General features: G+C 39.1%; 1 protein-coding gene across 1 annotated transcript in view; it reads left to right on the forward strand.

Moving 5' to 3' along the window:
• Positions 1-25,298, forward strand: part of SH3GL2 (SH3 domain containing GRB2 like 2, endophilin A1) — a 97,376-nt gene extending 72,078 nt beyond the window's left edge. Inside the window, exons 2-9 of the mRNA XM_061441202.1 lie at positions 5,339-5,407; positions 7,659-7,731; positions 12,947-13,090; positions 14,955-15,088; positions 15,601-15,759; positions 17,224-17,327; positions 21,181-21,311; positions 23,831-25,298. Of these exons, the coding sequence (XP_061297186.1) occupies positions 5,339-5,407; positions 7,659-7,731; positions 12,947-13,090; positions 14,955-15,088; positions 15,601-15,759; positions 17,224-17,327; positions 21,181-21,311; positions 23,831-24,030 (1,014 nt within the window). The 3' untranslated portion in view covers positions 24,031-25,298. The remainder of the gene's footprint in view (positions 1-5,338; positions 5,408-7,658; positions 7,732-12,946; positions 13,091-14,954; positions 15,089-15,600; positions 15,760-17,223; positions 17,328-21,180; positions 21,312-23,830) is intronic.
• Positions 25,299-25,974: the final 676 nt, after the last annotated feature.

The raw sequence follows: 25,974 nt of genomic DNA on the forward strand, positions 1-25,974 counted from the left end.
GAACCAGGGCTATGACCATAAACATTTTCAGATTTCACGTGTGTTCTGAGATAACAGTTTCTGATACCATAAATGCCAAACTGTGCAGGATCAAACAGAAAAATTAGTCTGGAGGTTTTGTCTTACTCTAGCATGTGAAGTGACAGAATAATAATAATAAAAAAATGCATACTCTTGATAAGAGATTGTGCTCTTTATAAATGTTCTTTTCCAAATGTTTTCTCCTTCCGAAAAGCCTACAGTGTTGGCAAACCTTCACTAACTGTACAGACTTTTGTGTGGGGGAAAAGATGTAATTAATACCTTTTTGTGCATCAAAAATATACAGATCTTTTTTACACGTAACAATGTCATGTTTTACAGTTGAGTTCTCAGTATTTTATGTGACTGAGAACAAGTGCTATGTGCTTTAGAGCAAACTCCAATTTTATAAAGATACATTTCCACCTAGGCAGAATATTAACATCTGCTGGTCAGAATGCTTCAGTAGGGGCAAGAAAAGCAGCATAAATCCTACAATCAGGGGAAGAAAGAAACTTGTTTCTTTCCTGGTAGACCATATTAAAAAGGCAGGTTTTTTGACTGGCAGGATCTGACAGGTTTTAAAGACTGACAGGATCTGAAATATAAGCCATAAGGACAGGAGTATGGTTCGGTAGATGGATTTCACATGAAACAAAAAAACTAGTAGGTCTTAGTTATGGAGCCATTTGTTCCATTTTCATATAGTTGTGCAGTTAACCTTATTTTTTTGTAATGCTGTGTCATCATTCAGCATGTCACACGGGACAAAAATATGCTTGTGCAATCACTATGAATATGCTGAAAATTCCAGTTGCCTTTTATAATACACACTGATAATCACTTGTACAATATCCCATACAGCAGTCCTCTAACTGATAATGATATCAGTCTGATGCTGCTGTATGTCACTATTTGCAAGATACTAATGTAAATCAAATGTGGATTATTTAGCTATTCTATGAGATTCAGTACTACGGTACTGCATTGTACTAGAGTGCCTTCTGAGCAACTCACAGTTCAAACTGCTACCAGAAAGCCTAGCACAGTACAAAAATGCAGCAAGATCATCATTAAACTACAAATAGTAGTCACCTGAGACTGCAGCTCTATTAATTTCATGAAAGTTTGGCAGCATGTACAGAAGGCAGTTTGCTTCTATACGGAAGCAGAAAACCAGCTTTGAATAGATTGCCACCACAATAGACTGCCCTCACCTATGATGCAAACTGAATGCCCTGTTTGCAAAGCAGTCACACCATGGTGAGACTGAGAGAGTAAGTCTCTTCTCCTTTATGGCATGCATTTGTAGCTCCAAATACAGAGCACAGCAGCACTTTTACTCAATGTTTGGATGTTGAATCTTATTTTTCATTAAAATGTGCTGATATTTTAATGATAATTTTGTTGCGAAGGCTTTTTGGGGGCAAGATGGAATGGGTAATCAACATCAGGAAGAGAATGCATGATCACAAAATAAGTAAATAATGCTGGCTGTGGTATCGGATTGGGTCTTAATTCTTCCATATGACCGGACTGAGATGTAGTATTACCATTTTCCAGGACAACTTAAAGGGTCTAATTTTCATTCTGCTGTTTGGTTCTTCTAAAGCAAGAACCAAAATGTTGAAACCTCAACTCAAATGATATGGCAAAGGACAGTTTGTTTTCTGGCTAGCTGTAATTGTTAGCTGGCTGTGTTAGACTTCTGAATCTTCAGAGCAGGAGCAGATCCTCAGCTGATGAAACTGGCATAGCTTCATAACCTGTTATAATCAAATCTGGCAATCTTAGAGAATGGTAAGAGCGGTAGCCTTAATTAAATGCTTTAACAGTTGATTTGGAGGATGGATATAAAAGGGCTGCAGAATAAATCTAGTAGGACAGTGATGGACATAGATGTGGGCTCTGTTGCAAATTAAACTCTGTTTAGACTGCCTTTCTCAGGCCCACTGCTCCCAACTGCCCACTTTAGATTATCGCCTTGCAAAGAGATTTTCCCTGACCTAAGAGGCAGAAACTTTTGAGGATTTTTTTTTTCTTATATTTGAACCCTTAATTTGAGTTCTTATTTCTGACTGCTGAGTTTAAATTTTCAAGTGGGGTTTTGTTTCAGCTCTTTCCTGTGGTCTGTCACTGCTTTCCCAAACCCAATTTTTGCCTGGATAATGGAGGTGAAGGTACTTCTTTGAGGGCCTATGGTGTAACTACCTTGAAAGATGAGTCACTCAGCTCCAGAGCTGAAGGCTTTACAGCTCGTCTCTCTTCTTTGATTCACCTCTGTTGCCTGTAACAGTACTTGACCCAGAGCTTTACAAATGAATTTTCTTGCTAGCACATAGTTCCGTTAGTAACCTTAAATGAGTGACTCACGATGGTGATTATGAGGCTAATATTGACAAAGTGACCAAAAATCTATAGCATGTTTAGAAGAAAAGGATGACTTGCTGTCCTGGGTTCAGCAGCAGCAGTCATTTTTCTCCTTTTGAGTATCTGGTGCAGTGCTGTGTTTTTGACTTTCAGCCTGGGAACAGTGCTGATAACACCGATGTTTTTAGTTGTTGCTAAGTCATGTTTACTCTGAGCAAGGACTTTGTGAGTCTCATGCTCTGCCAGGGAGGAGGGGAAGTTGGGAGGAAGCAGAGACAGGACACCTGACCCAAACTAGCCAAAGAGGTATTCCATACCACAGTACATCATGCCCAGGATGTAAAACTGGGGGCAGTTATGCGGAAGGGCAAGATCACTGCCGTGGTCAGGCTGGGTATCGGTCGGCAGGTGGTGAGCAGTTGTATTCTCTCCCCTTGTTATTTCCCTTATCATTATTGTTATTGGTGGCAGCAGCAGTGTTTTGTGTTATACCTTAGTTACTGGACTGTTCTTATCTCAACCCATGGGAGTTACATTCTTTCGATTCTCCGCCCCATCTCTCCAGGTGTTGGGGGAGGAAAGGTATGGGGGGGGGGGGGTGAGAGAGTGGCTGCGTGTTTTTTTTTGTGGGTTGCCAACTGGGCTTAAACCATGCCACCTCACTTTTTGACATAGCAGTGAGTATTCCAACAGACTAAAGATCTGCATTATAAATAGTGCCATACATTCCTCAGCTAAAATAATGATGAATATGGAAGGAAGGAGTAATTGCTATGGTTTGTAGATGTCAGATGGGAACTTTAGGGCATCTGTGGGGATTACAATTGCAATTACTTTGCAAATCCTCATCAACTATGAGAAGACCTCAAAGTGATGAGAAGTAAAGCTACAGCTGAAAAAGGGCTGGAACCTTAATTATCTTTGGGGATTTTGTATCCTTTTAGAGTTGAACTTAGTTATTTAAAATCTGGTTTCAATATGTAAGTACTAGTGTATTTTCATACTGTTGTTTTCAGGGACATGAAAACTTGGTAGAAATCTGAATAGGAGGTCTGTTTGCAGAAGATTCATTCAAGGGCTGGTGAAGAAAGCCTCTGATCTTCTATGATTTATTTTTCTACCATTTTTTCACAGAAACTGCAAATGAATAGCACCTTTCAGGACACTGAATCTATCACTTTGCCACTGCAGAATTATTCCTAACAGCGCTGAGTTTGAAATCTGTGATTTTTTTGTGGCACTTCACTAACCTCTGCAAGGCAAAAATTCAGTAATACAGACCATGCAAACTCATCTGCATTCAGAGAGTGTCTGCATGGGTTTGCACATCTCTTCTGTACAGGAAAAATGGATAAGTAAAAGTCTTTGTTTGCTGTTTGGGTTTTGGGTTTTTTTCATGATGTTTTATAATACCGGTCTCATTAATGCTCCATTTTGGCTACTAATTTGCCAGGAGCTGACAGAAAATAAACAGAGCTGGTAGCCATTTCCTATAATTATAGCCTGCATTAATAAATGCTTAGCAATGCTGCACTTGCAGCTTTGTTGGAGTGAACTGGAGTTTGAATTTAAAATTAACCAATTGTCTGGGCTTTATTAATAGCATTTGAATAATGAACTGAGTCTTCCTCCTTTTATGCAAAAAGAAGGCTAAAGAAAAGTTAACACAGTGGTTGAAACCAGGAGGAATAATGGCAATTTTTCTTCTGTTTCTCCTTTTTTATTGCAGGAGTCACTTCATTGAAATCAGTAGATACACTTCATTACAACATTCTAAAGATGATTCACAGGCACCTAGGAAAGTTTGAAGAATTACATGGCGTTCACTACAAAGAACTATAAATGGATAGAAAACAGAAAATCATAAATCTAATGAATTTCTTATGACAGCCCAATGAAAGATCAGTCCATTCACTGGATCATATGCACCTGACTTAGTTGTGGAATTACACCACTACAACACTTTGCGACTGACAACTCAGTTGCTATAATCCATTTTGAATGGTGCTGCATAGCAGTTACTGTTCAAATCTGTTACTGTCACTTTCACTGACAGTAAGTGGAAACTCAGTTCATTGTCTTCCACTGAATCAGGGAAATGAAACAGTAGCACAGGTTCATTTTCCAATTAGTTTTCAAACTGAGTATTTTATAAAAAACAGAGTATTTTCTAAAGACATGAAACCAAAGATCCCTTTCGTTCTTTCTAACAGAGCTGTCAAATGGGTATTTTATATATAACTCATGTGAACCTCAAGGTCTTTCATGGTCAGTAGAGTTTTTTTGTATCTATCACTTTTATTTAGAAACTCAATTCTTAATGGTGAAGGTTTGGTAGTGGCTTAAGTCAGTTATGTTTCTGAGAGTTCTTAGTCATGGGGTTATGGGTGCCTGTTGTCTTCTGAGTCGCTGGAGTCCAGCCTTGGAAGCTTCTTGCTCTGCGCTTAGGAATGATTATTACTGTTGGTGTTGCATTGGTACACATTGGGCAAAGCAGCTGGGCCATTTTTCAGCTCTGATGAGAAATTTTTTATAGCCTTGATTCCTTCCCCTGTTTATTCTGTCAGAGCACCTCCTTTTTTTGTGAGCACATGTGACCATGGATATTTCTGTCTGCTGACTACAGATTCGTCATTGATGGTTAATTGCTTGATAAGTTCCAAGATACAAACAGTCATTCAACAGAGAAATAGAGGTGTGATCTTGCAAAGACATGATACAGTGTATTTCTGACACCAGCAGGAGACTGGGTCTCTGAAACTTAAGCGGTAACATCTTATTTTCTCATTGTGTAATTTAAAGTGAGTTTGAAATAACTTTTTCAGAAAGAATAGTATGTCTGACTGTTGTACTAACTTACAAAAAACCCCAAAACATTTCACCAGGAAAACATGCTAGATTTTTCAGTTATTGCTGAATGTGGTTTTTGTTTTTTTTTTAACTGCAGAAAGTGAGTGAAAAAGTAGGAGGTGCAGAAGGAACCAAGCTAGATGATGACTTCAAAGAAATGGAAAGGGTAAGTCTAAATTCGTTAGGGTATATCCACTATTACCATTCAGTTTCCTTTCTAGGACAGGAATTTCAAAGTTTCTGTCCCTGGATCACTCAAATAATATTTAAAGACTAAACTTTTATTCAGCCAGACTGAGCTTTATATTTCTTATGTGTGTTTTTTTCTAACCAAGGCATATGTAATATATGGCACTCTTTGTAATGCCAGTATTTCATTCAGAGATTGAGGCAGACATCAGCTACAAATTAGCTTTGGTCAAAACAGCGTACAAGTTCTCTGAAAAGGAATCTGCCTACATGATGGTAATTTCACTGGTAAAGGGTGCCTGGAATTCTCAGCTCCTCAAGCATCAGTCAAGAGGAGCAAGAGTTGTCTGCCAAAGGGGATTGACAGTCGCAGTGGCATATTCACTCACATGTTCAGAGATCTTGTTAGGCACCCTCCACTGGCGAAGTTACATGGGTAGATCGGGTTAACCCCAGCATACTGCCTGGTGAGGCTGGCAGTGGTAGCACTGAGTGTTTCTGTGGAGGAGGCGGGGAAAAAGCCACAGCTGGGTGTGATGGTGATAGTATTTCAGTTGGAAGGATAAATATGGACAGTTTTTTTCTAGCTTCGACTTTGAAAAATCTTGTAATACAAGTTACTGCTAGGTGACTTGTAGGGTAGGTATGTGTTACATAACTGATCGAGAGAAACAGAAGCTATTTGCACATTTATATAGTGAGATGGGGAAAAAAGCTTGGATAAAAAAATAAAGGAGAAGGGCATATGCTTTGTACTTCTTCCTGTGAAAGTACTGCATAGTTGGTTTCTCCCCTTCTGCCCAGCTTCCTTTTGAATGTGCCACAAGTATAGGCACTTCTGTCAAAACTGGAAGATGTTAACAAAGATTCAGAAAACTAGTCCAAGGTTTAGGGTGGAAAATAGGACACTGCAACAGCCAGGGGTGAGTCCCACGTAGTGGTGGTGGGTGGCATGGGTTGGCAGCCCAGGAGGTGAAAGCACTGAGAGTTGAGAAGAGAGTGGAGTAAACTCATTGCTTTCCTCCACACTCCCCGCCTGGCCCTGTGTTCCCTGCCAGCGTTTCTGCAGGCAGTGGCCACACTCCTTCTGCCTGTCCCTGGCCTTCTGTTTCCCCACGCCCACTCTCCTGTGCAGCCTCCTAGCCATTTCTGGGCTCTCTACCAGGCAGTTCAGCTACTTACTCACCCAGGGCTGGCAGACCTCTTCTGCTGCTTTGTGTAAAGCACAGGGCAAGACCTGGCAGATGGCAGTGGCAAGAGGAAATGGGAAAGACGTCACTCACAGTGTGCTGCAAACAACCTGTCTCAGGTGTTCTTTTCTAAAGTAGGAACTTGCCATTATGGTAAAGGAGTTCACCCTGTGGGACACGAGCTACCCTGCAGAGAAATGCAATGTGTCTTTATAAATGCAGAGTACAGAACAGGTTACAAGGATCCCCAAACCTGCCAAAGCAACATTTTTTAGTTTGAGGCCTGATTCTGAGAGGGAGAATAGTTGCATACTTTGCTATATGCCGCTTAGGAAGCTGATGCAGAGTACATCTTAAGAAAAACAAGAATTCCTATTACAGTAGAAGAAAGTAAAAAACCTGCTTTTCAGGTTTAAGTATTTTAGATTTCTAAATATAAATTAACTTCTTAATGGAGTCAGCCAGGGGAAGTCAATGGCCAGAGTGTCTCTGCTGGTAGGTTTCTTGAAACTGGAAACAGAGTGATACCGAGTCTTCCTTGATCCAGTTTTACTAGAACTTGCTCTGAAAGAGTTAGAAAGCTCATTTTATTACTGGTGGTTGGTTTTGATTGACATAGGCTTTCCTCTCATTTTGTCAGGTTTTTTTTTTGGGGGGGGGGGGCGGGGGGATCAAAGATGGCTAATTCTTCAAATAGTTTTAGTGACTGGTCTATCAAAAAATTTTCCATGTTGTGGATGTTTCCCAAGGTTATGGAAAGTATCAGCACCGTACAATAAGTCACATCAAGTTCCCAACACATCCTGAGGTACTCTGTACTAATGGCCTCACTTAAGAAGATCTGCTATGAACTGAAGTGGTGAACTCATACTTTGGTAGTTTTCCTGATACTATCACCATTCTGGTAGTGGGGCAGTTCTCAGGGACACAGAAATTAAGTCAAAAGAATTTATAAGAATTTATTTTTAAAAGAAGAAAAAAGTCTTCCTTTTGCTTAACATGTCTTTTCCTGTTTCTTTTTGTTTAACTCTCATTTAGAAAGTGGATGTTACCAGCAGGGCAGTTATGGAGATAATGGCAAAGACAATAGAGTATCTTCAGCCCAATCCAGGTAATGTAATTTCACAGTCTTACAGTACTTGCAGCACTTTCTGAAGACACTCTGTCTCACCAATATATATAGTCTGAATGATACCATGCTCACTGGTGCAGTCAAGATCAAGACAAAATTGGTGAAATAGGTGTATTTACTTACAGACATCTGAATGTCAACACTGTGAGCAGTGTGGGACTCCTTGAGAGCTGGAGGTGGCTATGGACTCCTCAGGGGAAGCAGGGCAGTGCCTGGCAGCCAGGGCAGATTCCACTGCTCTAGCCAGGCAGTGGGGGGTACTGGTGCAGCAACAGCCCTGGGCATCAGGCACCAGCCTGGGTATGGGAACAGGATGAGGCCGTCAACCTGCAGTTGGGGATCGGGATCAGGCACAGTGAGGGTGTCTGCATGAGGCATTCTGCAGTCCCTGTGTGAGGGAAAAGGAGCAGGCAGTCCTTGCAGACGATGGGAATAAAGACAAAGCTGTGAAGCAAATTCCTCTAGGGTGCAGGAGGAGGCATAACAAGGGCTTTCACCAAGTCCTCTAGGGATTTCCCATCCTCGTCAGAGTTACTAAGGAGGGAGCTAAAAGGTAGCATGCAAAAGAGCTGTAGAACTGGAGAAAAAGGCAGATAAAAGAACATAATCAAAGATGACTAATTTGAACCTTCACAATAGAAATAAATAAATGGTTTCTATGAAGGAAGGTTTTTTGTGATTGGGGTGAGAGAGTGGTGCATGCTGCTCTCTTGGCAGAGGATCCGTAGAAGGAGCAGGGATCTGGATGGAGCTGTTGTAATCATGTAAACCATTAAAGTCAAGAGTAGTGATGTAGGAGTATAAGGGTTCAATAAGTCAATGGTGTCTCCGCTAATGGGGTCAACAGATATAAAGTGAAGGTAAGATGGAGCCCTCTACCTACCGTAAGTATCTTAGAGTCTCATGGAAGTACAGACCAGATTTTCATTCACTGTAAGGAATTTGTTTCCTCATAGCTGGAAACAGAGGGAAGGAGGATAATTTGATGATGTTGCCAGCGCATTGAAAAAAGGAAGAATAATATTTACAAGTGCAAGAACTGCTAGAAAGAAAATAATGATGACTAGAACAGTTTCTATGTCAACAGATGAAAAAGTGTTTATGACTTGACTCTGCAGATTCATTGCTCATTGTCAACAACCACTCTGCAGAAAAAGCCATAGGATTGACAAACATGGGGCTAGTGATAAAATTGTTAAGTACTGTGAAGCTGCTGTTGTGCATCATCATATAGACTCAGTAATAAGCTTTGGCTGTTTAGTGCTTCCCTGGCTGCCTTCCTGACATGTCTGAGTGATTACAATTGCTGTGAATCATGAAGGAGGCTCACAGTAACAACAGAAAGTTGAATTTCTGGAAGTAGCTAAGGGTGTGATTTCAGGCATCTCAAGCTGAGGCAGGTTTGCAGTGCCGCAGAAAAGAGCAGTTTCCATGCTCTAGCTATACATCTCTTCATCTTCTTGTGGCATGTGCAAGTAGAATCAGGAAACTAAAACTGTAATAGGCAGGAGGAAGATGTAATTTCTTGCATATCAAATGAGATCATGTTACCCATTCCATGCTGTGCAAAGATAGCAGATGGAGTAAGAGGAAAGTAGGACTGATCCTTTTCAGCTCTCACCTGATCTTAGATTGTTTTATGCCAATTGCAAAATGACTCTATAGTGACAAGAATTGTGTGGAAAATCACTAATATTTCCAGTAAAATAAAAAATTTCCTTTTTAAAAATCTCCCTACTATCTTGGTGTTTACTTGGGGCGCCAAAAATGCTGATTTCCAGTATATCCTGTTTACCTTCTCATTCTCATAAAAAACAGAAGCATCATTGGGAAAAGGAAGAAATGTAATGAAAAAAAAAATTATTTAACAGCAGTATTTAACAGAAGATTGTCTTTAAAAGTTTACCTGGGTTTTGCAAGGAGAAGAATGTTTGGGATGTACCTGTTCTGCAAACAGGCAGCGTACTCAACAAAACAACCATATGTTAGCTGTATAACGTGCACAGTTTATTAAACAAGCGCACTAAAGGGAATAAGCGCACTAACGCAAATCAGGTTATGTATCTCTATAGTGAATAAGTACACTACAGCAATTCAGAGAGATACATACATAAATAAAGCACAGAGGAAAATCAGGAATGCATCAAACAATCGCTGCATAGCGAGAACAGAGATTAAGAAGAAATATATCATCAGTTACCACCAAATCATCATCCAGGCCCACACTTCAAGCTGGGAAGCCCCGCTGCAGCCGATGCTGAGATTCTGAGGTAACTGGGAAGATTCCTATGTGATGCATACACCCATAGGTAAGGCTTTGGAATCAGCTACAAAAGGGTCCTGCTGTTATACCCTTAGAAGAACAACCAGCTTTATGCCAGCTCGGTAATTGTTTACTCGTGGGGCTGTGCAGTTTCTCGTGATCTCACTGTTTGTACCGAGAGCTTTGGCCAGGCTCCCCAGTACAGCCAAGTATGAAGGTCGTAGAACAACTGTGCACCTATGTTTTCCTGGCTCTTTCCAACAAACTGTCATGATGAACATAAACATATGTGCTCTACTGAATATACTTTGGTGAAAAACACTCTGTTAAAGTCTCTCTGTCATGAGCAGGAATCAACTGCCAGCTAGGTTTCCATCTATTACAGTAGCCAATACACTCCTTGATAACAACATGTGCCCTGAAAACATCGATATTCTTGGATAACATAGTACTGCAGTGCTAAAGATAATTAGCTTATTGGTGTTTTGAAGGATCAATAAGTGAAGTATTCAGCATTGCCTAACTTCACTAAACAATTAACAAATGCTGGAAAGAAAAGGGAAGCGGTAAGGAGAAAGGGTAGGGAAAAGAAGGGAAAGGATATTAGAGACAAAGGTGAACTTATTGAAAGAGATTTTGGGCTGAGATTAGTGTGACTGAAAAAGTGTGACTGAAAAAGATAGCTTTGTAGACCTACCAATTAAAACAAACAAACAAACACCCACCCCCAAACAAACAAAAAAAATCACCCCCAAACCTGAAAGTAACTAAAATTGGACATGTTGAAGGCTCAAAGACTTTCCATTCAGATGTACGTGACCGTAATTTCAAGGAAAAGAGGGTGAATGATGAACAAGATTGAAAATACAAAGAATGATCAGTTGAACCTACTGCTGAAGTTTCTTTCAAACTCTTCTGGCAATATTCTTACGATTTGCCATCGTGCTGTTAACACTTCATATTAAGGTGAATCGTTGGTGACACCATGAAAACCAATGTAAAGGAGAGGGGCCACAACTGGAAAAAACCCAAGTATTCATGTCACTTCCATGTGGTGTTTTGTGGATCTCTGCCTCTCCTCGCCCAGATAGAAACATAACTTAGGGAAGAAAGCAGATAAAGGAACAGAAATGAAAGGGCTCAGACAGGATTTTGAGATTGACTGAGCACAAACACCTCTGCTCCTGTGGAAGTTACTGGAAACAACCTTAATAGAAGAAAAGTGGAATGAGACCACTTAGATGTATTCTAAAATTTCCTACTAAATCAGGTTTCTGATGTAATCATTATTAAAGGATTAGATGAATCATTGAAGCTTGAATTTTTCATGCATGCCTTTCTTCTATGATTTATTTCTTGCCCTTCCCTAATTGTCCTTTCATCTTTCTTTCTTTTCTGTCTACTCTTGCTTACCTGTCCAGAACATAGCCACTTATTTATAGTCACTCTTTTGGGAAAATCTTTTTTATTTTATTTCTGAAAATACTCTCATTTGTTCCTGTTTTAACTAAGCTTGCTGACTTCACTACCCTGTCTGATTTTGTTTGCATTTTAGTTTCTTTTGCACTTCTGTATTTTTTAATTGCCACCATAACTTTGATGCCATTTTTGAAAGCCAGACACTTCATTAAAATGCAGTTGCTTGTACTGAACAGTCAGCCAGTCTGCTGATTGTAGTTTTATAGTGAGTTGAAACAGAAGGCATCAAGAAATACAGATGCTGAAAAGCATGATCTGGTGGCACTCAAGGGTAATGAGAAAGCTTACAAAAACATATTTACTGTATGTCAAAAAAATAATAAGTAATATGACATTTGCTTGATTTCCCTGTGTCTGTTTCTATGCTTCTATGTTACAAAGTGAAACATACTCAGCAACAAGAACCCTCTCTTGATACACAAAAAATTAAGAGCAAGCACTTGTTGACTCCAGACTGCTAGTGTTATGTTTTGCTGCAGAAATGTGTACAAGGTTGAATTTTGACCGGTGAAATCAGCACATGGAAGTGTGACCTACTAATGTGTTGTAAGCAGAAATACTAAGAGCAACTAAGTCAGGCCTTTGCAAAAGGTAGGTAGATGCATCTGTAGCTGCCCCACTGTAGCACACACAGTAATGTAGGTAGAAACACTCACTGCATCAGCTTTGCTGGCGTTAGGATTTAGCTGGCAAAATCTGAAGTCAAGTGCTGTTAATTAATTCACTCTCTGCAGGCCATTCACAGTCTATACTTGCAAAAATTCATTAAAGCACATCAGCAAACAGATTTGTTCTTTTATGTTTGCTGTCTTTGTTTTCATCAATTATGATAATTGTGTGCTTTCTTTTAATCTGCATTTGTGCATCTGAAATAAAATACAAGGCTAAAACTACTCTGAAGTAGAGTTTCCCCAAATCCCCATAAAAAGCAAGAACAATTTCAGAGGTTGTTGGACATCATGTTTGGGAATATAATTTAATACTTCTTTCAAACATTTAAAACATATAGGGCACCGCAGTTTATTCTTGGATTAAATTCCAGTTTAGTCTGAAGTTTTCTTCAAAGCAAGGCTTGCTCAATCTGCTGTCCATCTGGTACCTGAGAATTTGAAGATAGGCTTTGGGGAATTAAAGGTTTTTCTACGTGAGTTGGAGCACCTGTTGAACGTGTTATCTTGGAAGTGTTCCTGGGCTTTCTGGGGAAGCTTTGACTTAAAGTTCAGGACAGAACATCCTCTCTGGTCTACAAGCAGAAGACAAAAAAAAGTCAGATCAACACCACTTCATTCCTTTGCTCTAAAAATAATAGATGAAAAACAAAGCATAGTCATAAACTTACATACTGTCCTTGAAATAACATTGTAGGTAGCTCATAGAAATCTAAGGAGTGCATTCCTCTCTGTGTAATCAAACTGTTGCATATTTGTAACCTCTGTCACTTGCCTGCTTCAGCTTCCCGAGCTAAACTCAGCATGATCAACACTATGTCAAAAATTCGAGGCCAGGAGAAGGGACCAGGTTACCCTCAGGCTGAAGCCTTGCTGGCAGATGCGATGCTGAAATTTGGACGAGAGCTTGGAGAAGAATGCAACTTTGGTAACTTTATTACTTCCCTTTCCATAATAATGCAATAAAAATGGTAGTAACATTTAATATAACTTTCATTATTGAAGTGTTGTGCTCTTACAAAGAACAGCTTCTGCAAGAAGCATGAGTGTTATGCTTCATCAGACTTCTCCTTTAAGGAGAAACTAGGAGTAGGCCTGTTGAATATCTTTCATGGATTTGGACTAGAGATTTTTTTATTGTGGATGAAAGTAGAGTTGTTTCCATTTGAACCCATATCCGTGTAGGCTTTAGGCACTCTTGTCATGGAGTACACTACTGAGGATGTATTGGGATTAAAGATATGTGTTCAGAAATTGTAATATTGTCTATGCATGTGTACAATAAAACCCTTTGTCCTCAGAATCCTTATAATAAATGTTATTGTCATTACAGGCAAAGAATAAAGGCTGATATATTTTTAATAGACTTAGACCTTTTTTCTGATGAAATTCCATACTTTAAGGTACTAGTGCATACTCCTGTCTTATCTGTCAACCACTCCTCCCTCCAAGCCTTGAATAAGTTTATAGCTGCCCGAGTTAGAAATGTTAAACTGAGACTTAACACTGTGTTCTTCAACAGTAGAGGTCCAACTAAAAACAATGACATACATGGCCGGATCCTTTGTTCTGTACTTTTCTCACACAAATTTCCTGGCCAAATTTTTATACAGCAGTCATTTTTATACAGCAATAATTTTTATACAGCAGGACCTTCAAGTCTGTGAAAATTCCATTTCCTATTTAAATCTTCATAACGTGTTCCTCCTGATATAAAGACATCTGCAGTGGAAAAGATATTTTCTTGTTTGTTTTATATAATTTACTAGTTAGCTTGGCAGGTGTAGGTTGATTTGTGCTAAAGACTTCTGATTTTTTATTGTTTGCCTCGCATTTGCTAGATTTCAAACACATTTTTAAAGGGAAAATGAAGAACTAATAGAATTTAGTTTTTTGAAAATCACTGTATATCCCCTGATGATTGCAGTAGCATGCAGCAGAGTACATAGGACAACTATTTTCATGTCCTTAACTAATAGCGGCTATTATGGCTGGTTTGTCACTCTTCATCTGGGTCTGGCAGGCTCTCTAGTTTTGCAGTGCATTCCTGGTATCCCCTGCTTGAGAGACAAAACTCCTGATTTCTCACATTTCTAGGTTTTAAGACCATTTGTATTCTTGGAAAATGTGTGTGTGTGGGAAGGGGGGTGTCCCACCAACCTATATCTCAAACCAGGAGGGCATTTTTGAGCCTCTTGTTTTTGTTTTTAGGCAGAGGACGTAAATTTGTCCAGAGTGGTAATATTTATGGCCTTGAATCTTGGAGGAAAACTCAGAAAGCAGCTAATTGCTCTTGAAGTTTATGAACTTGAATGAAATCAACAGTTTCATAAAAAACTTTCATTAAATAATTCTGTGAAATTGTTAAGAATTTTTATATTTGATATTGTCACCAGTCTCACTGGTAGAAACAGGGAGCCCTAAACTTGCGTTAGACATGTTTTCCTATGCGCTTTAGTGTCTGGTGATGGCAACACTGGAGCAAATACAGATAATTCTCTTTTAGTATGTTTGCTTCACCAGAGTGAGGAATGAATAGAATACAACCCTTCCATGTGGTGTGGAGAAAGCTGTCTTGATGCAGCATAGATCCTGAAGTTCAACTGTGTTGCAAGGCATAAACTCTGGGGACTGCTGACGTGTAAAATCCATGTCCTTTCATTGTATTAATTTTTATTAATATTTCAGTGTATTAATACTCTTTGATAAACTTGGGAAATGGTATGACTCAGTTTCATTCTAAGGTGGTTTGTAACTTTATTTCGAAACAAGCTGGACATACATTCTTTCAGGACCAGCACTTGCAGATGTCGGAGAAGCTATGAAGGAGCTTTCTGAGGTCAAGGACTCTCTTGACATGGAAGTAAAACAAAACTTCATTGACCCACTTCAGAATCTGCATGACAAAGATCTTAGAGAAATACAGGTATTGCCCTCAATGTGGCATTTTAATAATACCAAATGTGCAGACTGTGTATATGTTAAAAGTTTTATGTTAGTCATGTGGTTTAAAATGGGCTTTCAGAATTAGAGATGATCTGATTATAATCTCTTTTGACTTGAGTTTTACTTTTCAGTTCTGTCGCAAAACTGCTTTTAAAAGAGTTTTATTTTAAACATGTTGGGAAAAAACGTAGTGTTCAGGTAATTGTGCATCAGTGTTAAAAAGCTATAAACCCGTGTATATACTATACAGATGGTAGTTGCAGTTACACATTCTGCATGGCCTTTTTTTAATGTTAGACAGCAGCACACCATCACTTCTTAAATGATATGTAAAATGACCTATTTCATTGATCTGTATTTCTTCCCTGTGGGGAAGCGTTGATGCACAGCAAACACTTGCAAATGTTAGTGAACCAACTGATTACAATGCAGTATAAGAGAGTTGGGGAGCATCCTTTATTCTTTGCTTGTGTTTGTGTTTTTGTTTTTCAGCATCACCTAAAGAAAATGGAGGGTCGACGCCTGGATTTTGATTACAAGAAGAAAAGACAGGGCAAACTCCCTGATGAAGAACTTCGCCAGGCTCTGGAGAAATTTGATGAATCAAAGGAAATTGCTGAGTCAAGCATGTTCAACCTTTTGGAGATGGATGTGAGGTCCCTTGTCAATCTTTGAGCTGAATCTGAAAAAGAGCAGTGAAGGCAATCTAAAACAGTCTAAAACCAGAAAGCCTTATTAAATACTTCACAACACAAATTCCCGTCATTGTACAATGGGGAAGCACTTGCTTCCTTGTTCGACTCAGTGGAAGGCTCTGAAACTATAGTAATGTACAGCATGCACATGTAGGACTTCTATAGGTAGCTGAATTTTATAGGTAGCTGAGCTAAAGAACATAAATTCTTTGTAGCATCATTTGTGCTTCCTGTGTAGTGTTACTTAAAAACCAATTTAGCTTCCTTCTTAGAGCTGTATAAATATAAGTCATGACTTTTACTTAGTTGCGGTTTTAAGGTTTGAGCCAATATGTTTGCTCAGGTGTGTGGGCTCCTGAGAGGATTGGTAAAGATCAGAGATGACGAACTCGCATCTACATGGTCTCTGCTGTAATCAGCTGCAATAGTGAATAGGAAAGCTGAAGTTAATATGACTTCTCAAATCTGACCCTGCAGCTTATTTTTTGCTTACAGACTCGTTTAGGATTGAGCATCTATTAGGTATTTTAAATCTTCTGTTTATAATTAATGTTGAGATTATAAAATCAAGAAAGAAGAAAAATTTATTTCTTTTGGCAGAAAAAAACATTTCAGCTGAAATCTGTGTTACAGAATACCTGGTCAAAAGAAACTCAGTTTAAATATTTCTATTGAAGTAAATGATTTGATTTATTTAAAGTTTAAATATACACCTAATTTAATTCTGTATTACCAGATTGCGGTAGAGGGGCCATGACTAACCTGAAAATATTTGCATGCTAGAAATTAAAAGTAGCTGTGCTGAAATGAAAGAAGTATACCAAGATTGTAGTTTTAATCCTTGTAGTGACATCTAGTGCTATGGGGTCAGGTAGTGCTGGCCTGCATTATACCATTGCTGCATTGGGTATTTTGAAACTGCTAGCTATTGCATTCCCACACAAAAGTTTTGGGTGTTTCTTCCCTCATGAAGTAGAATACTATCTGCCTGCACTACAAATACTCTGTATCCAAGAGTATGTAGTATCTTCATGTTTTGGTTTGCTTCACAGGCCAGAAGCATAACCATAGTCACTCTGGTTTTGTGCCCCTCAAAAGCAGGGAGGGAAAAGGTGTATTGTGCTCTCATTACAGTCTCATTTTTACTTCCATAGTTTCTGCTGAATGAGGTAGGTCTGTAGGCTGCTGTTCATTGCAAATCTGCCATGGAGCTCATCAGCAGAGAAGAGCTGCAGTTACCATTCCAGATCAGGTCATAACCAGACACGGGTATGAATAAAGACTGATATGTAACTATTTACAAACTACAAATGTGAAAATCAACTTTTTAGAGAGATAAGTAAAACTGCCTTTTCAGTGTCACTGAGACAGTGGTCTTTACTCGCTGTTGCTGATCTGATGTTTTGTTGTCAATCCTCAGATTGAACAAGTGAGCCAGCTTTCTGCTCTTGTACAAGCCCAGCTGGAGTACCACAAGCAGGCCACACAGATCCTACAGCGAGTTACTTCTAAGCTGGAAGATAGGTAATGCACTTTGTGTAATTTTGTTGATTGTTGGGTTGTGTTTTTCTGTTTTACGGAGGCAGTAAACATGAGTAAAATGCAAAGCTGTTGCCTTGTGCAACGTGGTAACTGTATGTATATGAAAACAAGGATCATTTCATTAGGCAATTGGAAGCTGAGGTTTGTATGTTTTAGAGATACATATACGTCTTAGTATGACTGAATGAGAACTGTGTTCAGGAAAGCATGTCAGCTCAAAAAAGATGTGATTTAAATGAAAGCAAGTGCTTATAAATATGGGAAGTCAGTGGGACTTACAACTTTGGATTCCTTCCCATTCCTGCATGCATTCATGACGTAGTCCTTCCCAGGAGAAGATGTTAAAGATTGATTGTTACAACTACGTGAACAACTTCCCAAGCCAGGTAGTGAGACCCCTGTCAGTTGCCACCTTAACTGGATACTCCTTTTTTCCAGCTTAATTACCAGATCAAACTTGATACAAGGCTCATCCTAATTTACCTCTTCCATCCCCTTTTCTGGAACTGCAAGTGCCATCTCAGAATTGGTACAATATAATATCTTTCTAACAGAATTTTAGAATATTTTAGAACTTCCTGTTTTTTTTTCCTACCCATAAAAAACAGATTGTACCCCCTTGAAGTGAGGAAAATAATGTTTGTAAGAGTTCATCAGTTTCCTACACACATGTTCTTCTTCAAAGAAACAAAAAATCCAGGTGTCGTGGTTTAAACCCTAGCCAGACAGCTTGTTCACTCACTCCCAGTGAGTGGTGCCAGCACCGCCCCCCCCGCCGGGGCTCTCCCCTTCCCCGCTCCCGGAGGAACGGGGAGGAGGATCGAAAGGGTGCAACTCCCACGGGTTGAGACAAGAACAGTCCAGCAACCAATGTACAACACAAATCACCACCACTACTACCAACGACAACGATGATAAGAGAAAATAACAAGGGAAGAGAATACAATACCACCGGCCAAGAAACGAGTCCCACCCGGATGGGTATGACGTGCTGTGGTATGGAATACCTCTTTGGTCAGTTTGGGTCAGGTGTCCTGTCTCTGCTTCCTCCTGGCTTCCCCTCCTCCCTGGCAGAGCATGAGGCTCACAAAGTCCTTGGCCAAACCAAAACATCATTGTTATCAGCTCTGTTCCCAAGCCGAAAGTCAAAACACAGCACTGCACCAGCTACCAAGGAGGAGAAAAATGACGGCTACTGCTGAACCCAGGACACCAGGAAAGATTGGTTTAGTTCACATACTTCTAGAAGACTCTTCCTTAAAGCTGCATATAATTCTCAAGAGCAGATAATGTTCACATACTGTGTGAAGGCAGTTTTTAAATCATCCATGATTCCTTCCAGTTTTCTGATGTCATTCGTGCAGATCTAGTTTCTGGTACTGCTGGGTCTGTCAGTGTTTATTTTCTTAGAGCACACAGTCTGTAAAACCTCATCCAGTTCTAAGTCTTAACATTTCTTTGTGATTGGGAGCAGCATTTGTTTCGTAGGTAGGCTGCCCAGAAGGCTGTTTCTGAAGGCAGTTTGCAGTACTGCCTGAACAGCTCACAGAGTGATTTTCAGCACTTCCAAATGAATGCTGCAGTTCACTTTACAAAAGAATCCTTGGGAGCAGATGAGATGTTCTGTAGTCCATAAGTTACTCCGTACAGCAAACATACCTCTCTGCAACAGATTTCTCTTCCTGTATCAATTCAGATAATCCTTTGCACTTTTGAAACTTCTGCTAAATGTTCAGTATCTTTTCTTTAAGTTTCAGCTCTGAATCATTTTAGCTTTTCAAGAACCTTACATCAGACTGCTGTCACAAATCAGCTGAAGTAAATCTTTTGCATGAACTTATTATGCATCCCTAATTGTAAAGAGTGTGCTGGCTAAATAATCCACTGGACACAAACTGGAGCACTGTGATATGCTTATGCCAGGGATTAAGAAGGGATGTAGAGATGTTGCTATTAGAACTACTTGTCTTTTCCTGCTGATGGTAATGGTACATAGGTGGCAAAGAATGCATGGCCCTGGGTTTTGGGGGTTGTTTTATGACAAAAAAAAATATATAATGCTTTAGTTTTAAGCCAAGCAAATTTGTTACTGATCATTCTTAATGATGTCTACAGCAGGTATCACCTACTTTCTAGATACTTCTTCCTAGATACTTACAAAAAGATGTAAATGGAAGTTGTTTGTACTATTGTTTGGCATGGACAATGTCTTGTAACTGCTGAGTTACTGTTGATACTGTCCTGTTTAGTATATTGTCCAAAGAATTTTAAGAAAAAATGAGTTAGGCTGAGAAAAAAACATCAAAAATTTAAAAATACACTCAAGTGTTCCTGAGCCCTTTAGATTAGGCTTTAAAACTTCCTTCAGGAACTGCAAATGCAAGAATTTTCATTTAACTTGTGTGCATTAATGGAAGGCATAAGGTTCCTTAAAATGCCATGATTCCAGGAACTGGGACTTCAGAAACTTAGCAAACATTGGTAGACTTGCAATAAAGTAAATAAAATCTGGAAGGTCAGTAAAGGCTTTTCTTTTTAAACTCTCCTTTCCATCAAGCAAAAGGAGGCTGCAGTTTTCAAGAGAGAGTTCTGTGACAGAGCAGCTGGGAAGCAGGGATGGTTTCCTTGGAGATGTTTCTTTTCTTAAGAAACGTGGCTTATGCTGAGCTTTTGGGTAATTTTTAGCAAGTCAGTAGAACTGTTGCCTTTTAGTTCATATCTGGTGTTTGTTTCATGGTGTTTGTTTCATTAGGTATAATGAACTTAAAGTATTTCTTGCTTCAAAACTTTGCTGTTTTGAAAAAGTAATTTCTGTTAATAAGTGAAACACAGCAAAGCCTTCTTAAGTTTATTTTGACAATTCATGTTAACTGTTAAAAACATTAATTGATGTTTCTACTATGTTTACAGTTTTGTAAAGAAGAAAAGTGATCTCTGGGAAGTGACTAACATACGTAGTATATTGGACAGTACGGAAACCCTTGTCATCAATACCAAAATTGATTAATTTAAAAGCAGATCTTTTCAATAGATAAATCAAAATGTGCTGCCAGCAACAAGTCTAGGGCAGATCTAGAGAAGGTTAGAGAAACCAACTTGTGCTTTAAATATGGAGGTCTTAGCTCGAGTGTTCTCCCATGTGCAGTATTAGAAATATATGTGGCAGTTGCTCTGCACAAGCTGCTCTGATTCTGTAATCATCCTGTCCCTGAATTTTACCTTGGAATCTGAAAATGTACCCTTTCTTAGAAATTTCAGATTTCTCAATTAGAAAAATAAGTTGAAATTAATGATGCATAGTATTTTTATTTTGAGAGTCAGGAAAACTGGAGTTCTGTACCTCTGTGAAACAAGTATTCCAGATTACAAATTAACTAAGTCTGCAGCTGAAGTCAGTACATTCCCACACAGTCTCCTCCTAAAATGACAAGAGTTGGCATCAGCCAGCTGAACAGTTAAGGCTTGCCAGGGATGGAAGCAAAAATCATGCTAAAAATTGGGGCAGAGATGCTCATACAGCACTTCTCCAGGCATGGCTAATCACGTAACAAGTTTTTCCCCTTTAGTAGCGATTTGTTATTGTCAGGCAAAAGGAAGCCAGGCAAAATGCTAAGTTCTTAGAGGGAAATTAAAATTAACAGCCTCATGGCATAGTCACATTGTGTGGTTTTTTTGTAATTTAAACTAATGCTGTAAACAAAAAATTACTACAAATGCCCAAACTTGTTTAGTCTGAATGAGCAGTGCATCAGAACTTCAGCCGTGGAAATAAAGAAGTTTGGTGCATCTCATCTGTTAACAAGAAGCTAATTCTTGACACTTCATGTTTTGGCAGAATAAAAGAGGCATCATCTCAGCCCAGGAGAGAATACCAGCCCAAACCCCGTATGAGCCTGGAATTCACAACTGGTGATAATACTCAGCATAATGGAGGAATATCCCATGCCACTACACCTAAACCATCAGGTAAAAGGCAGTATCAATATGAGGAGAAAACCCAACTTTGAAGTTTTGCTACAATGCTGAATTTCTATGCTTTCATCTAGAGATTAGTTCTTTCATAGTGAGAGATAATGAGAATGAAGATAGTATAGGACAGAGCTGTTAGAAATGTTGTTTCTTTGTTTCTTTGTGATTTGCTCACATCCTCAGGCAGGAGAACAGGAATGGATCATCCACTGCTTTAAATGTGTCTTTGCATGAAAAATTTCCTTAGTTCTAGAAGCGCAAAGAGATGCGGCCTTACTTAAATTCACTTCAAAATATAGAACTTTATAAAGACATCTAGGAAACCGGAAGAACAACAGGACATTTTCTGTGAAAATGCAGAACCCTGAACCATTCCAAAGCCCCTATAACCTTATCCTGCCTTTTAAAACCAGGTAGTACAACAGGAAGAGCCTGAAAGTGAAAATCACTAAAAAGAAAAACAAAGCTATCAAAGTTATTTTCTTTGCCCAACTGAGAGCAGTGCAAGCAAGATTAAGCATTTATATGACTGTGCATAATTAGTATCTTAAGGAAGTGTCTATTTCATATCAGCACATACTAAAAAAGCATTATTGTTTGTTTCTCAGAGTAATGTTTTTTTACTCCATGACATGTGAGAGCTGTCCTCCATACAGATCCTGACCTCAGTTATTCCAGTTTACTTCAGTGACAATTGCTAGCACACTCCACCTTACAAGACTGGATTTTTTTCACTACATCTTTAATCAGGGTTTTTTTCCTTCCAATCACATCCTGATGTTTGATGTTCTCCCAGATACAGGCAGAAACAGTATCTCCATGTGGCACCTGCAGCTGGAAATTGTCTTAGATAATCATGCAAGTTCTTAGTAACCTATGCTAATGACAAGGGTGATACAATGGAGATTCCTTGTACATGAGCTAAAGCTCTCAGTAACTGTCACCTTCACTTACATGACACACTGTAATGAACACTTGTCTGTGCTAAGGCAGGGCAGACTTATGTTCCTGTGTGTCTGCAGCATTCATGTTTTCCTCTTCAGAGAGCTGTATTTAGCATTTTCTTCAATGGGGGTTCTTTCTTTTGAAGTGTTTAACAGTTCCAGACAAACGCCTTCTTTGAAATGTCTTTAAAGTATTTTTGGGTTGGTTCATTCAAAGCTGCAGTCTGGTCATTGGAATTTATTTGTTAAGGTCTTCTAAATTTCAGCTCATATCAACAGAGACACCAAACACACGTTGTAAGGCTTGTTTATGCCAGCAAGATAGTCTTCATGACAAATAAAGCAAAATACACTTAAGTGATAGGTAAAGGAATGAAAAAAGTTTCACTACAGAATTTAATAAATTAAATCTGGTAATTGCTCTACTAAGATCTATAGAAGTGGAATATGTTTGTCCTAAAATATCTCAAGCATGGGCTTTCTAGCCACAATGAGGTTGAAATGAATATCCAAGAAGTTAAAATCTGAAACTTACTCATCCTGAAGCCAGTATACATGAAATAGCTGAAATACTAACTAGTCTTGGGGGTGGAGGGGATATTTATTAATTATATGTAATGTCCAAAAATCTAACCTAACTAATAACTTATTCGTTAGCTATTCTAATGGATTTATTTTCAGATGTTCATGAACTAACATATTAGAAAGCTTTTAATTTCAAACTTGTTTTGAATCTGCCTTGTGGTGGCCCTGCAATCAAGTGTTTTGTGAGGATTGGGAGAAAAGGTCTTTGAAAATCTCATATTAAAATTCAGAGGATTAGGAGCATACAGTGGTTTACAGTGTAACTGTACATTTCCAATAAAAGGACAAGGACACAGTTACAACTTCGTTGTCATTTTAAGCTGCCCCTTAGGCTACTTACCTGAGGCAAATAGACAAAGCATCTCTGTGCCAGTAAAGCTGGAAATATATTACGGCTTTTGCTTCTCTTTTTTTTTCTTTTTTTTTTTTTTTTTCCATATTGCTTGTGGCCATGCTTTTAGGTGTGAGCTTCATTGTATCTTCATAGAATCTTAGAATAGTTAGGGTTGGAAGGGACCTTAAGATCATCTATTTCCAACCCCCCTGCCATGGTCAGGGACACCTCACACTAAACCATGCTACCCAAGGCCTCGTCCAACCTGGGCTTGAACACCACCAGGGATGGAGCATTCACAACCTCCCTGGGTAACCCATTTCAGTGCCTCACCACCCTTACAGTGAAGATTTTTTTCCTTATATCCAATCTGAACTTCCCCTGTTTAAGTTTTAACTCGTTACCCCTTATCTTTGTTGTTTCAGGATCCTCAGACATCGACTGGTAGTCACATATGAAAATTAAAGGCTGCCAAAAGCTAATAGCTATTTCCTAAATAAGTTTAGCAGTCCAAATTTAGATGTTACCAGAGAACTGTTGTTGGCATATGAGTGACAGCAGAAACAGCAACACCAGTAGTAGGTACTGTGGTAAAAATGATACAACTGTTGAGATTTTTAAGCACATTTTTTCTTTGTGTTTCTTCTCCATAGGTGTTCACATGGATCAGCCATGCTGCCGAGCTCTGTATGACTTTGAACCAGAAAACGAAGGGGAGCTGGGATTTAAAGAGGGTGATATCATTACCCTCACTAACCAGATTGATGAAAACTGGTATGAGGGGATGCTTCATGGCCAGTCAGGTTTCTTCCCCATCAATTATGTTGATATTCTAGTTCCGTTGCCCAATTAGGATGGCTGATCCACCACTTGCGACCCAGATAGTTGTGCAGTACCACTGCTTTCAAAATGCTGCTTCTTACACCTTACAAGTGAAAACTGCAGTGGATAGAGTTACTGATTCCCACTGAGCATCTTTGGTTTGTGTGCTGTCATACTACATGGTGGTGATGCGTGGTATCTTCTGAGCCAGTATAGTGTGGGTTAGTTTATTGGCCATGCTGGCCTGGTGGTAACCAGAGGCATTATGGAGTTGAAGCTGGTAAGATGATGGCAAACAAAGCAGGTAACTCATAGTGAAGTAGCAGGAGGTTTTGGGAAGATAATGCCTATCACCATTGTATTACTTTTGAGTCTTAGCTCTCTATAAAAAGAAGAGTTCTTGCTGTTTGATCTTTCCCTTCCTAATGATGCGGTTCACCCAGGTCTAACATTGACTAACCAGAATTGTATCTTCCAACCAAATTGGCTTATTCTCAGAGAGATGGCATAAATGTAGACCTGGTTTCTCAGAAAGTGAACCACTGTACTGTGTGTTCTGCTCATTCTTATAGTCTTAATTATTGTTAAAAGGCCTATTTCCATCCACAGGTAAACTGTAAACCATAAAATGGGGATTCCTGTAGTAAAAACCTTGGACACAAACCACCTGAATTTGCCCTTCAGGTACTTAGAGCATGCTCACCAAAATGCCAGTAAGAGGGCAAGATGGGGAATAAAACTGGCATTTGTTAACTGTTTTTTGTCAAGTCTTGGCACAAAATGATGCTGCTTAAGCACCAGATACCCTTTGTAAACTCATTCACTGGGGAATACAATAACCAACCAAACATGCCACTCATTTAATTTGTTTCAGTCTACCATGTGTTCTTCGAACATCATTTGTGCACATTCTCTCCTCAATGAGGACTAAATGAAGCATGTTACCTTTTTGAGTTGACCAATTAAAGACATGTGGCCATATATGCAAAAACATTTCCCCCCATGTGTTTAGTTGGTTCTCTTGTGTTCCTCCTTCCTGCACTTTGTGTGTACAGTGCTGTGCCTAGCTTCTTGGCATTCTTTTGGTAATGGTTGCAGAAGTTCTGTTAGTTTAGTTATCCAGAGTTCTATTTATCTAAATTGTACAGTCTCTTCCAGAAGTTTAATGTGCTGCTTCGAATGTGCCACTTCAGTACTGGATGATGTGAAGTGAATACAATTCCCTACTGCTTAGTGCATAAACTATATTATGGAAAGTATTGATATTTCAAATAAATGCTGAGAGAATAACTAGGATAATGTTGTGGATTATTTCTTTGTTGCTTTCAAATCTGTTGTGCTGACTTCAGCAAAAAAAAAATTCCTCATTTCCTGCAAATGTGAAAAATACTTTTTTTGTCATTCAGTCAGTTAAAACTCATACATATAACGGTCCTCCTGAACAGACGCTGAGCACATAAAGTTAATGTCATGATGACCAGAATGCAATCTTGTGGATGCAGTTTGTTTCTCATTAAAGAATGCTGGTCTTCACAAACCCCCTAGTAAAACGTAAAGGCATGGTAACTTAGAATTATTTTTCTTTCATATGACACAGCATTTTATTTTATTTTATATTATTTGTTGTACACATACTGGGGTGAGTTAGCTGTGGCAAAGAGCCAAACACCCACCCATCTGCTTACTCGCTGCTCCTCCTTAGTGGAAGGGTAAGAAGGCTCGTGGGTTGAGGTAATGACAGGGAGATTGTTTACCAGTTACTGTCACAAGCAAAACAGATTTGACTGGGGGAAAACTAATTTATTACCAATTAAAGTAGATTTATGTAAAAAGGCAAACATTAAGATAGCACCTTTCCAGCCACATTTCCCAAGCTCAAATTCACTCCTTCACTCCTAACTCCTAAGCACTGCAGGAAGATGGGAGGTTTATGGTCAGTGCATAACAGCTCCTCTCTGCTATTCCTTCCTCTTTG

This window comes from Pezoporus flaviventris, unplaced genomic scaffold (assembly GCF_033815535.1).
Source record: "Pezoporus flaviventris isolate CSIRO_AGI_PZ_B2104156 unplaced genomic scaffold, CSIRO_AGI_Pfla_v1 ptg000212l, whole genome shotgun sequence".
In the NCBI taxonomy this organism is placed as follows: Eukaryota; Metazoa; Chordata; class Aves; order Psittaciformes; family Psittacidae; genus Pezoporus; species Pezoporus flaviventris.